Raw genomic sequence first — 13,685 nt, forward strand, 5'->3', positions numbered from 1 at the left:
AGTATACCTAAAGTTGCTGTTGATGTGATACAGGAACACCTCCTTTTCCACCCGAGCAGCTGCTTTTATGGTTCAATTCACAAAAGGTCTTAAAACTCAGCATCCCAATCTTTCCACTAATCTGGACTGTATCTCTCCTCTGCCAGTATTAGCTGTCACGATGCAGTTTTTGATCTTTCCTATAATTTTTCACAGTGATTCCTCGTGCATGTTAATGAATCCTTGCGCGTCTTCTACAAGTGCTGTTGCCCTCCAGCACCAGCTTTCCTCTATATAAATACCCCAACTAAAGTAAAATAGTTGGGCTGATTGAATATGTTCAATAAACATAAAATTGGTTCAACACTGCAAAACCTCCTTATCCTCCTACCCTGAACTAAGTTTCAAAGAGATCCACTTCTACCCAACTATGTAGAGGGCTCTGTTTCCCAGCTCAGTTTGCACTACATAAGATGCATAACATTAATTTTACATGTTGCACACAAACTTTAAAAAATTCTGATTTTTCACAAGATACGCTTATCCCCAACATTTCACTCTTTTTAATACTCAATGCGGCCACTCACGTCATCTGGTATAACTCACGCACAAACAATTTAAAAAAAATACACAAAAAAGGAAGGCAGCAGAATAAAAGCAATAAGAACACAGCAATATAACAACTTGTTTTACTTGATATAAAGTGAATTTGAGTACATCCTTTGTTCGATGCCTTTTCAGTGCAAGTGAACATAAAGGCAGCGGAGATATAAAAAGGGCATTCACGCCATTAAATCTACGCACCTCTTCTATTCTAATCACTAGACTATACAAGACCTGTTTCTAGAAAGCACATAACAGGGTATATGGCACTGCAGGAGACAGAGCGGCGGGATTGTGTTCTCCCCACTCAGCCCTTGTCTAGGGATCCGGCTTGCCACTTTAGTCTGGTTGTGGATTTTGTTGGAGTGGAGGAGTACAGAGGGGCACTGACCTAGAAAGCTACATGAAGATCATCTGGTAGGCTGGTGGTGCCCATGAAAGGCTGATTTTTTTTTTTTTATCAAGAACCTAACATGTAAAAAATCACTGCCAGGCATGCCAGGAAAATGTACCAAATTTCCATCCTCCTGATGAACCTCTGTAGACTCAACTGAGCCCTCGCCTGTGTCCAGCCTGTCTCCTCTGCACGAGTTACATGATACCTGGTAAGTGGCGCCCTGGGGGTAAGCTGGACAGGACTAGACGCTATAGTTCTGCCGGCATCAGCCGACTGTTTCGAGATTGTGATGTCAGAAATGTTTTACAAGGAGTGAAAATGGACATGCAGTAGGGTACAGCACCATTTTTCACTGAAATTCCTCTTTTTTTAGTTTTGAAAAACAGACAAATAGAACATTAACTTTAACCTCAAGAATGTCAACTCTTTTTAAAGGGTTGACATTCCTCTTGGATTGCTATTGAAGAATAAAAACCTGCTTTTCATCTGAATCCACGAGGGCCCAGCAGTCTTTGGAAGGCAGTCCGCTTCAAGGCACTAAATAACTAAGCCATTCACTTCAGTCCCAGGCTTGGCAGCAGAGTTACATACAGGCACCTGCTGATACGCAGCTATCGAGACCTGCGACCAGAACAAGGCAATGTCATGGGAGGGGAGTTGTGACTGTTGGTCCTCATTCCTAATTTGACAAAGTCACACAAAACAGCTGAACGCTCCTTCACTATGGGCCCTTCTGGGTATACCCTGCAGCCAAATCATACTAAATAAGAAACATTTATATTTTAAATTAGAATTATACAGTTTTCTTTAGTAATACAAAAAAATGATTGAATGCTGAATGGTTTGTAACAAAGTTTTTAGTGCTCCAGGTTCCACAATTTATTGTGGCTAATAAAGCACAAGAACATTTTTGATCATACAATGACACTCTGGTGTTCGTTACCCACAGAGTAAGCCAAGGGTAACAGTCGAGGTGCACATGCCACCCTCTCAACACCTCAGGCCCAGCTCAGGATTGGTTCTGGATTATTACACCAACTTGTTCGAGAACAGGCACTCTTGCAACATTTGTACTATGACCCAAACCTGGCTGTGGTGGACAAGCGAGGTGCACTGTAAGGTGCACTGTAATATGCACGGTTTGTGTTTTGGGGTACTGAGATGCGCAAAATTAAATTGAAAGCATTACGCTGCAAATATATAGTATAAGAAAATAAACATTTTAAATTAAAGCAAAGCATGTGTAAACCTATACGAGTATACAGTGATTGGAATAACTATGACCGAAGGATGCGGACGGGATGCTGTGGAGTGGCTGGTCAAGATGGGTCATGAAACACCAGTTTTCAGATTGGGCACGAAGCAGGCAAACCTAAAAGGATGCACAAAAGATAAAGTGTTGTTCAGGAGTCCCAAAAGGCACAACCGTGTCTGGCCGATGTTGGGCTTCCATGAGCTCCCACCTGGAAACAGGATCCTAAACATAATGCAAAAATAAAGACTGAAGAGCCACTTTGGTTTCAGAAAGGCCATGGCAATGATCAGCGAAAGGCGAAGTTGGGTTTATGGTTACACCAGACTGCTGATAAAAACAGCAGTGCCTCAGGTTAAACAAACGCTACCTGCAGCTTCAATAATCTAAATTTCCAACAAAGAAAATTAAAGAAACTCTGACAAGTTACAGCCACCTGTGTCGTACAGAGCTCTGGCAACAGTCCATAAAGCTTCTATCACTTTAGAGCGGAGATTATGAGTTCCCAGGCCACCTGTATGACCCTTTCCAAAGGACTGACGTGAAGGAATCAGCCCAGATAAAGCATAGAAACCATTCTTCCAAACTTCTCCAAAGACAGCAACCACCATCCCGCCAATCATCCCACTGACACTGCGTGAACAGACTGTGACCTTTACAATGTTCCCCCTAGACATATCCCTTTGTCGCCACAGTCATCTGTGTGGTGGACTCCTATGTCCGGCTCCCAACAATCTGCAGCAGGCTGAGGAATATCTGCACGATGTCGGTGTAGATCTGCATAGCGCCGTAGATGTACTCCTCAGGGCTGATGGAGTTCTTCCCTTTGCCAAGCACCAGCTGGGTGTCATATACCAGGAACTGAAAAAAAAGAGAGGATCAAACATTACTACTGTTCTGGGTTTGCGGATGCGCACCGCCAAGGCGGAGGAAGCAGACTGCCTTTGAGCTCGACATAAAAATTCTAAGACTTGCCATCACAAACGTCATTTATGCCAGACTGGCTAATCTGCATGGGACCATCCAGCCTGGTCTGTTTTTGTACGCGTCACACTGATCCATGAATTCACGGATATGCACGGACCACCAGGATTCTCATACCTCTCAACATCTATGGCTGACCCACCATGCAACCGCTGCCTTTGTTACAAGTTATGTATTACAGCACTCATCGCCCTGTATTGCAAAAACAGGTACCCCATGGAAAGCATCGCCATCAAGCCTGGACCATTCGTTATCCATTCCTTTACCTGAACGTCTTCCAAGACGTTCTGTACGAGCTGTGACGGAACCTTCTCTAAGCCGCATCCAGATTCCTCGTACTGAACGGAGACAAAACCCAAGCACTTCCCTGACCTTCATCTCCCACTATCTCATGTGTCTGATACTTTGCTAAGGGCAAGACAGCGTACAAGGTTTCAAGACGTTCGAAATATATGGACCATCGACAAACTGTGATGAGCTACAACTTCTGTAGACTGACAAAAATCTACAAGAGAAAGACCCCCTTCTTATAGGTCTTCCTGTAGATTTGGGAAGAAACCTATTAATGTTATAGACATCAGAGGCCTTAACTTAGTACCAAGGCCTTGCCTTTTCCTCTCGCGGCATCTGCCCATGTAATTCAGAGTCTCTCAGTCTAAAGAACTTACTCTATCTATCTATCTATCTATCTATCTATCTATCTATCTATAGTTTTTCTACTTGTTAGTTTCCTTTCCAGCTCCCTGTATCACAGCTTCTTGCTCTACCCGAATCCAATTTGGTTCCTAACCTTTCGGCGACTACCACAAACAACTTCACAATCAGTGATTTTAAACATTTACCCTGTCCTCATCTTCTCCCAACTCTTCTTTTGTATTGGTTTATATTCTCCTCTTACTGGATTCTCTTTTTACTGGGAATCTCATGCCTCCAACTCCCCGTTACTATGCTCTGAGCCCTTCTGTCCACATGCTTGGCTGCCTCCATACCTCTTCCTCTTATTAGACAACGGCTGACCCCATATCCTATAACAGTAACAACATTTGGGTTTCTAATTTCTCTAACGGTACCTACTCATATAGTGTACGTCTCAAGAAAGATAAGGTGTTGCCATTTTATTCTACTAGCCAAACTTAGGGGTCAATCAAGAGGCCAACACAGCCCTGAGCATGTACAGAGCTTTGTCTCCAGCGTGAACAGTGACACCAACAATTCAGTTGGAGCCAGTGGGTGATCCATAACTGTGGGGATCCCATTCTGGACTTTCTCCTGAATCTGAGACTCTTGTGGAAGGGTTTCCAGACTAACGATGGTGCTCAAAGAGCAGTCGGGGGATTTTGAGTCGCATCATCAGAGTTGTGGAGGGAGCCGGGCTGCCGAGGATGGCCGGAGCAAATGAAATGCACCACTTGAACTGTAAAAGGCCATTTTTTCAGTGACAGGAAGTCTGCGACTGCATGGGACCACCGTGTCAATGGAAAAGTAAGAATACGGATAAAGTGCACATTCTCAGTGGAGGGGAGGAAAGTGTTTAAAATGCAAAGGCGGATTGTTCGAGATGTGTGAGAAAAAGCGGTGGAATGAAAAGTATTGTCTCGTGACCGAGAGGTGCATTGTCAGATCTGTGCAAGGAAACCTTCTGCACACTGGGCTCCTGCCAGCAACCTCATCCAACAGCCACAAGCAAAAAACAATCTGCCATCTTGGTAAATAGTCACTGGTCAAGTAAGACTGGCACAACTTACCAGAGTAAACGCCACCGCGGCAATGCCGGCGTACACCATATGCAGCCAGTAAATCTGGAGGACAAGGAAAGCACAAAGGTAAATTTGAGAAGGCAATCGTGACGCGCACAATGAATTAGAGTGAAGGGAAAATGCAACAAGGACACTCCCCTTCCAATGCTACAAGTCGAACAAAAGGGGCACAGAGGAACCCAGGTATGGGCTACAGATATCCTCGTAGGTTGAATCCTGGATAGGGACAGCTGAAGCAAGTCTAGTCTAGACTGACATGGACACATACAGCCTCAGAGGTCATGAACCCAGAAGTGGGGCATCAACTTCACCCAATATCTGACACATTGAGCAACAGAGACCGTGTACAAATTAAGGGGGGGATGAATACTTATCAAACAACCAGTACAGTTATGCCCCAGAGCATCTGTTCTCAATAGGGGGATTGCCATCCATGTCTGGAGGGGATCAGAATCTGCAAAACCCTGGACCATTGGAATTGAAAACATGCTAAAAACACCGCATCCGAGGGTCTTACTTACAGGATTTTGAACTAGAATTAAGAATTGATTTGATGTCCCTTTCTGATGCAATAAAATGTAGACTGAACTATTAGACATGGATTGAAATACAGACTTCATTTGAAACATTATTGGGAGTCAAACATATGGCATACACAATGAAATTCGGAGGTCAAATTATACTTCCAGAATAAAATCCAAAGCAGAATGACACAGGATTCAGATTTATTTATACCAAACTCAGTATATTTAGCATTCAGAATAGAGACAGCCCTTGACAGTTCAAGGATCAGGAAAGTCCTTGTTCGACCCCCGAAAAGCTTATTTGATACTATGGCTGACCCCAAGTATTGCTTAATACTTACGTATTTGAAAGCTAGAACAATGGCGGTTACGATTCCCGTTAGCATTAGGCCAATTCCCAATATTGCAAAGAATCCACCACAAGACGTGAAATCCACCTATCGGAGAGAGTGAGAAGGGGCACGCCAGTCAGTATGACCACAAAGCATGTTGGGTAATAAAGCATGTCTGCACATACACTGGCAAAGCAAGTATCTCATACATGCTATTATTTGGAAATGAGGGAGATTAAAATAAATAATCAATGAAGCATTGAAGTGGGGACAATTTTAGGCAGGAGAAAGTCAAATTACAGCCTGTTTTGGCATTAAAAATCACAAGTCGCCACCTGAATCGGGCCTGCTGCTATGAGTGGCATCTTGTTACACTACGCAAATTTGCACACATCTGCAAGTAAGTCATCCCCTACAAATCATCATAGGACAATGTAAGAAAACGCACACATCCCAACTCCCACAACAAACCCCACCACTACACTCAATTTCTATCACAAAATTAAATAATAACCCTGCAGTGAGACACTGACAGTCTCTCCGAATGTATAGCAGCTCTGCTGAGGGGCAGTAGTGCTGTACAATTTGGACATCTACAATTCCTCTTCAGAACTGGAGCAGTAAAACTGCGATTCCACCCTTATACATCACAGAAATGCAACGATATACTTGCATTTGAAATTATTTTCACTATGTGCCTTAACTTCATTGATGTGTGTAACATTTAAACATTAATTAAATGTATTCACTGTAGAGAATAGATTTATACAGGTGTGCATTAATGTTCAGTTTAAACACGAAAGCATGCATTCTTTATCAACGTTTTACTTACACTTTAAGTTATATTTGTATATGTAACATGTACTCTTATTTATGTTTTACATTTCTTCAAAGTTACACGTGTGCCTGTACAATCATGAATTCGAAGAGAACAGTATATTCTTAATTAAAGTAGGCCTGACTACAGGCCTCAGTTGAAATGTATTTTGCTTTGTCAGCATATGTTCTTCTTTCCTTGTAGGTTTATTATTTTATTAGTTAGAGAACCATTTTTTGTCTGTATTAGACTGCTGATAATGAGACCTGGAGGGAAAACGTGGCAGTGAACGTGGAGAGACAATGGTTGAAAGAGGCCTTCTGCTCATCCTGTACCAGGATGCCAAGATGTCCAAGGTTGAGAAACGCAGTCTCAGTTCGATGCATTGGGAAACTGAAGCAATGTTGCAGAAGCACTCAAGCAATGGTCCGAGAGGTCCATGGTGGTGCGAAAGGAGAAGAGGAAGTTTCGGAATCTCTTGTTCCTTTTAAATTGGTGTTCTCACAGTTGGAGAGACCATTTATCACACAATGGGGAGTGATCCTATTAAGGAAGCCGGGAGAGGGATCCATATACTAGACACAAAGAGAACCCCCTACACAATAGATTCTTTGATATTTGCAAAGGCTACGTAATGATTCCGAGCCCACACTCATTCACAATATACTTTAGATTACTGAAGAGATTTCTTCAAGATTATCACACGCCTATTTGCTGACCTACAATTATACTGAAAAACATTGACATAGTGAACAAGCATTATGTACATTTATAAGTACAAAACAGTACTTAAATTTTTCTATTGACATATAGTACATGCACCACAAACCTTTTTGGGTGCACACAAATTAAACATTACACAAAGAAATTGACATATTCAAAAGAATGAAACACATTTAACAAGCTCACGCAACGTCACATGTATATAGTTATTTAACACAAGTAAGAGTCCAACAAGAATTTCCTTATCATAGGAGATACAGGCTCGCCCTCCTTATGTTGGTCATCAGTCCAGAAATGACTATTTGAGTGGGGGCACAAAGTTCCACCCTTCGTAGTTGATTTCATGGCTTTAATTTGTTACGATTTCCATCCTCTGAATTCAACTGGCCTAGGTACGGGTGTGCCCTCAGCCACATTGATGCACCGATGCGTTTCAACCTTCTGTGGGCCCAACAATTGCATGTGAAGGTCTACCTCAGGCTTTGAGGTTTTAGAGGCGGGTCACAGCTTAGACATGGGGAGGGGCCACAGCTTTGATTTTGTTGTGTGGCAAACGTGCTTGCTTTCATTGCCCCAGTGAAGGGGTTCAACCTTATCATGGAGTGGTCCTCCGCTTTGCTGTTGTCTTTATGTTGCCGTCGTGTGTCTGATGGCATGAACACAAATGTTTGGGTCAGGAGTCGTCTACCTTCTCCAGCCTGGACCTTTATGCAGGAAGGGGCGGTGGGAGAGAGACACCCCTTTGGTCCCGAAGAGCATGATAGGACGTCACCTCCTTGTTCTAACTCTTTACTGCAGGAACGAATCCCCACAAGCTGAATACAGTCGGTGCAGCTGCCAAGAACCCGTGAGGTGTAGCGTGTGTTTTGTGAGAACTGCTTGACAGAAGAAAACCTCATACACATTTGCAGTGTCATATATTTATTCTTGGTGTGTTCTCACATAAGATTCCTGACAGGTATGCTCTGATGTTTGTATAAATGCTACAACCTAATGTCCGCGGGAGCCGATGAGAGAGCTCCTGGCCTCAAGGAATGCCGAGGCCAGTGGTGACAAAGTTGTATGTCGGGTGTCGCATCCTCCGCAGCTCTAAAGCACATAAATGATCACGCCACACACGGAGCTCTGTACAACACGTCTTTGTTCTTCGGCATGCAACTGTTACCTGAATGCATTGTGTCAAACTTTATTGACCTCACTCAGACACACCCCAACTTATTACGTAATTGTACAAGGAGTCCACCGGAGATCACGAGGGTCCTACTGCATATAATTGCATGACACTACATCAGGCTTTGGTGAGAGGGAATGTGACTGAGGGGGAAGTTCAAGAGAGAACTAAGCTTCCGGTCTCCTGAAGAGCCTGCACTGCCCCAGACTCACGGCACATCCTTCAAATTAGAAACCTTCTCAGGGCTCCTGGCTCCTAAAACTGTCTCACATCCAGATCAGTTTAATCTTTATATTAATGTGACCCTGCGAAGCGACAGGAAGCCCTGGAACCTTAAGAGATCCATCAATACCCATTACAAGAGGGCCATGCAGGAAATGATGTCACAATAGGTGACATCAGAGTACCATTCCAGAATGCCTACTGCTAGGTCACCAACAGACGCAGTGCAGGGTAAAGATAACAATTTTCTTCTCTATACCTTGTAGGTAACATTAACAGAAGGAGGCATCTCCTAACCCACCCAACACAGACTTACAAAGTAAGACTGAATGAGCAAGAGAAAAATGATATTTGAACATATGTTTTGTTTCCAGATATCCTCATCTTTTTAGTGTCTCAGAGTTTGACCGGTAAGAGGCTAACGCTGGTCTATACTGCCCAACAGGAGAGAGGCATCAGGTAAGATTGGGGTTCACACAGCCCTTGGAGATATTGACCGTAGAGTGTCTACATTTACAAAGTACCAAACCGTCTCAGGATCCTTAGTTCTGCGGCACTGAATTACTGATCATTCGGCTTAGGTAAGGGTATTTAACCTGGCATAGATAGCAATAAAAAAGAGCACCGCTCAGTCCAAGATAGGTGAACAGTTATAGAATGACCGCTATAGTTTAACAAAGATAGAGCACGATTAAGTATACCGACTCCGAAAAATACCATAACCATCAAGCGGCAGTGGTACCAAACCGTGCATAGCCTGTGGGGTCTTATGATTAAACACTTACTACAGCTAACCCGACACAGCGGAGTGACGTACTATATGACAACACATCATCGGTACACTGTCGGTAAAACTCCGTAAAGACGTTTATACTTTATATAAAAAAACAGAAACAAGTGATGAATACGTTGCTCAATCACCACACAGGAAATGATGGTTTAAGATTACGACGTCCTTTGTTGGATTGTTCTGCGCTTTATCCATTCAGCATAAAATCTCTATAATTCCACCGCGCAGCTACTGTACACAGTTCTGTTATAAATAAAATGAGTTACATCCAACCTTTTTGGAGTGGATAGTTCTTGTGCAAGCTATGAATATATATCCAAAGTATCAGTCTCCATCACTGCCCACGGTAGCGCCTAGTTAATAACTCGGTGGAGGGCATACTATACTGTGGCGCTGTGGTAGTAACGTAACACAACCAAAAATGATTTAAATTGACCTTTTCTTCATGTTCATTAAAGAAATTACTGATGCAGATCCAGCCTCTGGTAGCAAAAAGAGTGAAGCCCCTTTTACTCTTTTGTTGCTAACAGCTTGGAAGTGTGGAAGGACAAGTCTTACTCTCACTGATATATCTGGGGTGTACCGCCTCGAAGATGAGCAACAAGGGGAAGGCATGAAGTGCAGGTCATTGTAAAGATGGAGTCTCGTGAAGTAGTTAGGCACGGAATCAGGCATGCAGTGACAGGAGTGAGGTGGCGGAAGGGACAGGCCAGCAACGAGCGGGAAGGGGCATCCAGCGACAGGAGTGAGGTGGTGGTAGGGACAGGCAAGCAATGAACAGAAAGTAAAAGAATAAAAGTAAAGTATGTTCCACGTGTGTGGCCAGTGGAAGGACACTGGCCGCCGGAAACAGTACTTGGTTCAAGCTCCACAGCAAGGACGAAGATGTGAAGCTGAGCAAGAAGCTAGAGGCAGGAGGAGGCACTGACCAACAAGAAGAAAGGAAATGAGTGACATGGAAGCCAACCAATGTTAAGTAATAAGCGGGCTCTAAGGTCCTTTTAAGATATATATTTTTTTGCTACAAGCGATTTTGCAAGCACAGAGAAAGCGCTGTGTAGGGGAAACCTAAAAAAGGGATGGTGTAGAGCGAGGGGAAGATGGCAAAAAAGAGGAACATGTGGAGGGAACAGCCCAAAAAAGAAGAGGCATTAAAATGAGTTTTTTTTACATTTTAGATTAACTCATCAAATGGAAAACTACAAACGAGACTGAAACTGGACAGCTGATGGCATGGCATTTCTCACTTTTGTTACCCACCAATTTCCCCAGGCCTTAATATTTATTGATAGTCTACTTACTTCTTATATGTATTTCTCTTATAAAGCCAAAAGGTCAAGAAATTATGCAGAGAAACAGACTGACCAAATTATGTACTACTCAATCTTTGCACTGACTTCATATTTCTATAAATAAATGCTTTCATTGCCTAAAAATGTCTTTAACCATCAATTATCATACAAGCAATTGAATTTATTGTACCCAAGATTAGAATCTATTTGGTTCTGGTCCTACAGGGCAACATTATTTTGTTCAATAAGGCTCCTTACCTTCGTCTGGAAGCAGAAGACTGTGACAGCGATGGTAATCAGGACGGTAATTCCCATGCAGATGATAACCGCTCTACTGCTGTAGAAACTGAAAGAAAATGCCAGCATTTGTGAATCTGGACTTCTTGCATGAAACCTGCATTATTCTCGAATGTGCCAAGGTAAATCAGAACCTCAAAATTGGGAGGGAGTCAACAGAAGCAAGGCATGCATCCTCCAAGAAGGTATGTCAAGGGCAACCAATTATAGGTCTACCTGCCATATCAAAATGTATGAAGCTATTCGATACCAGGTATAGAATAGCTGGAAGGTCTTAATTTTTTTTTTTTAACCCGCATCAATTTTATGGAGGATTGGATGTACCAGAATGCTGAGAGCTATACGCTAATTCGACATTAGAATTTGAAAGCAGTGGCTACAACAAAATCGGATATTAAGTAGGCGGTTTACAAAGAACGTTTTCTGAATTTCAACTTTATCAAATTAAAATTAAGAGAGCTTCCTCGATTACTTGCAATATTCAAATGATAGTCTAAGAGGGCTGGGAAGCTTCCTTTAAAAGCTTGTGCTTGCCCCATGACAAGTCAGTGTTGTCTATCTATTCATTGTAGGTGTTCAAAAAATCCCATCTGCTGTTAAGGATTGCTGACCTGATTTCACAGAATCAGGGCACAAATGACAACACCTGCAGCTGGATTCTATGACTGTGGAATATTTGAAAATACAGGGGATCAATGTGCGGCCAGGTGTTTACCGTTAGGGGTGAAAACATGGGTTTTCGGAGGGCAGTGCGGCAGCAATTGACAAGGTCAGGTCCATCCAAAGTCACAACTCGCTTCTATTCATTTCCCTTCCCAATGAGTTTTCAAACAAATGTGCATAGATATATTCACTTGCAGAAAAGTTTACGGCTGAAGTCCAAATGGGGTGTAAAAGTCAAGGCTAGTCCAGGGCCAAAGCTAGTCCTGGGCTCAGATACACATTTACTAAGAAGAGCTATTTACAGGACGGCTGTATAAAATACACCGCAACGTTTTAGAAAGGGGCTCTGGAGGGCTACCCACCACCAAACAAAAAATTGATCAAGAATATTTAAAGGCAATCTGGAGGCAGCACAATAGAGCTGCAGGACTTCCCTGCTTAAATGTTTTGCAGCATATTTCTACCCAAAATAGGAGCCTTTTGTCATAACTTGGAGGACTTGTCTTCTTGGGTCAAGTGATGAACCTAAGCACAGCATCCACCAGTCCCAGTTCCTTACCTGGCAATGGTTCCTGCCATGAAGGACATGGCCAGGGTCTGAAACAAAGACAAACAAAATACCATCAGTTGAAGCTAGCAAGTGGGGGGGGGGGGGGGAGGGGGGGAGGGTTAAAGGAACCTAAATGGGAGAAAAGCCTACTTTTTCAAATCTGAAATCAGCAAGAGAAAACACACCAGGGACTGGTCTGTTATGGTAATTTCACAAGTAAAAACAACGCTGCAGTTTACAACAATGCCCAGTTGGAACACAGAGCTTGAAGTGAGCAGGAACTAAAGAGAACAGAGTTCTACTACTATTTTTTTTTTTTTTACAGGTCATTGGTTCCACTTTTTTTTTTTAACAATAATTTCATGCCCCCCGCAACTTTCGTATTAAGTTGCCAAACATCCCTGCCTACCTCACACCCACTCACAGTGCCACTATTTAAACATCTTTTTCAAAAAATATAATGTTCAGTTTTTTGGTCTCGCCTGAGTCAGTGCGCATGCGCTGCTCTGCGAGGCTTTTAGTAAGGGGTTTAAACTCTAAACACAAGCTCGTTGGTGTGCTTTTTTAAAAATCTCCCGCTATTGGTCTTTGCGTGCGTCTTTCTAAGAAAGACAGCAAGCAATTGGCCCAAGGCAGGTGCATGTCCCGCCTTCTCTGTCCCCTGGCCTAGGGAGCTCGGGAGCGAGCAGCAGCGCAGCCGGGTGCCAGCTGCATAACTCGCATTCCTTGCAGTGCGCATGCACCGCGCTTGTTTTAAGCTGTATTGACCAGCTAAGAAGTGCATTTCTTCGTCATTCCGCAGAACAGTTGGCGCTAGTGAGATGCTGCTGGACTGCAGAGGTGTCAGTGCTTAAATGTAGATGGGGTGGGGTCGGAGGCAACGTCTTTTATACACAATATCTTAAAGAGTTGTCAGTGGGTGCATTTGCGCGTTCAATCTGATATAACAGCTACGAACATAACACAATGTTAACAACACTAGCAGTCAAGGTAGCTCACTGGGTTGAGCGCTTCCGCCGGCGATCACAGTTTAAACTTCAAGTTACAGCTTCCAGGACTGGTGTGATAGCTTGAGGGGTTAGTGCGCCTGTAGCGAAGTCTGTGTGTAACTTGGAAGTCATCTGTTCGTTTTATCTGGCATGCACGCGCCGATCCATGTGCTTTGAGGTGCGTGCAGCAGACACCTGGGTGATCTGTACATCACGAATCCCGGAAAGCTGTACTCAGCCTGTCATGCCGGCTATTTAAAACCAGCACTGAATTTGGTTTCTTCGCGCGCTGTTATAAAATGGTCAATATATTGTTAACTCTGTTGGATGTTGGGCTTCGGGT

General features: G+C 43.3%; 1 protein-coding gene across 1 annotated transcript in view; it reads right to left on the reverse strand.

The window, feature by feature from the left end:
• Positions 1-654: 654 nt before the first annotated feature.
• TMBIM1 (transmembrane BAX inhibitor motif containing 1) overlaps positions 655-13,685 on the reverse strand; it is a 233,355-nt gene continuing 220,324 nt past the window's right edge. The window contains exons 8-12 of the mRNA XM_085650023.1: positions 12,363-12,400; positions 11,102-11,189; positions 5,838-5,933; positions 4,961-5,014; positions 655-3,092 (exon numbers count right to left, since the gene is read on the reverse strand). Of these exons, the coding sequence (XP_085506149.1) occupies positions 2,946-3,092; positions 4,961-5,014; positions 5,838-5,933; positions 11,102-11,189; positions 12,363-12,400 (423 nt within the window). The 3' untranslated portion in view covers positions 655-2,945. The remainder of the gene's footprint in view (positions 3,093-4,960; positions 5,015-5,837; positions 5,934-11,101; positions 11,190-12,362; positions 12,401-13,685) is intronic.

Source organism: Triturus cristatus, chromosome 3_2 (assembly GCF_964204655.1).
Source record: "Triturus cristatus chromosome 3_2, aTriCri1.1, whole genome shotgun sequence".
In the NCBI taxonomy this organism is placed as follows: domain Eukaryota; kingdom Metazoa; phylum Chordata; class Amphibia; order Caudata; family Salamandridae; genus Triturus; species Triturus cristatus.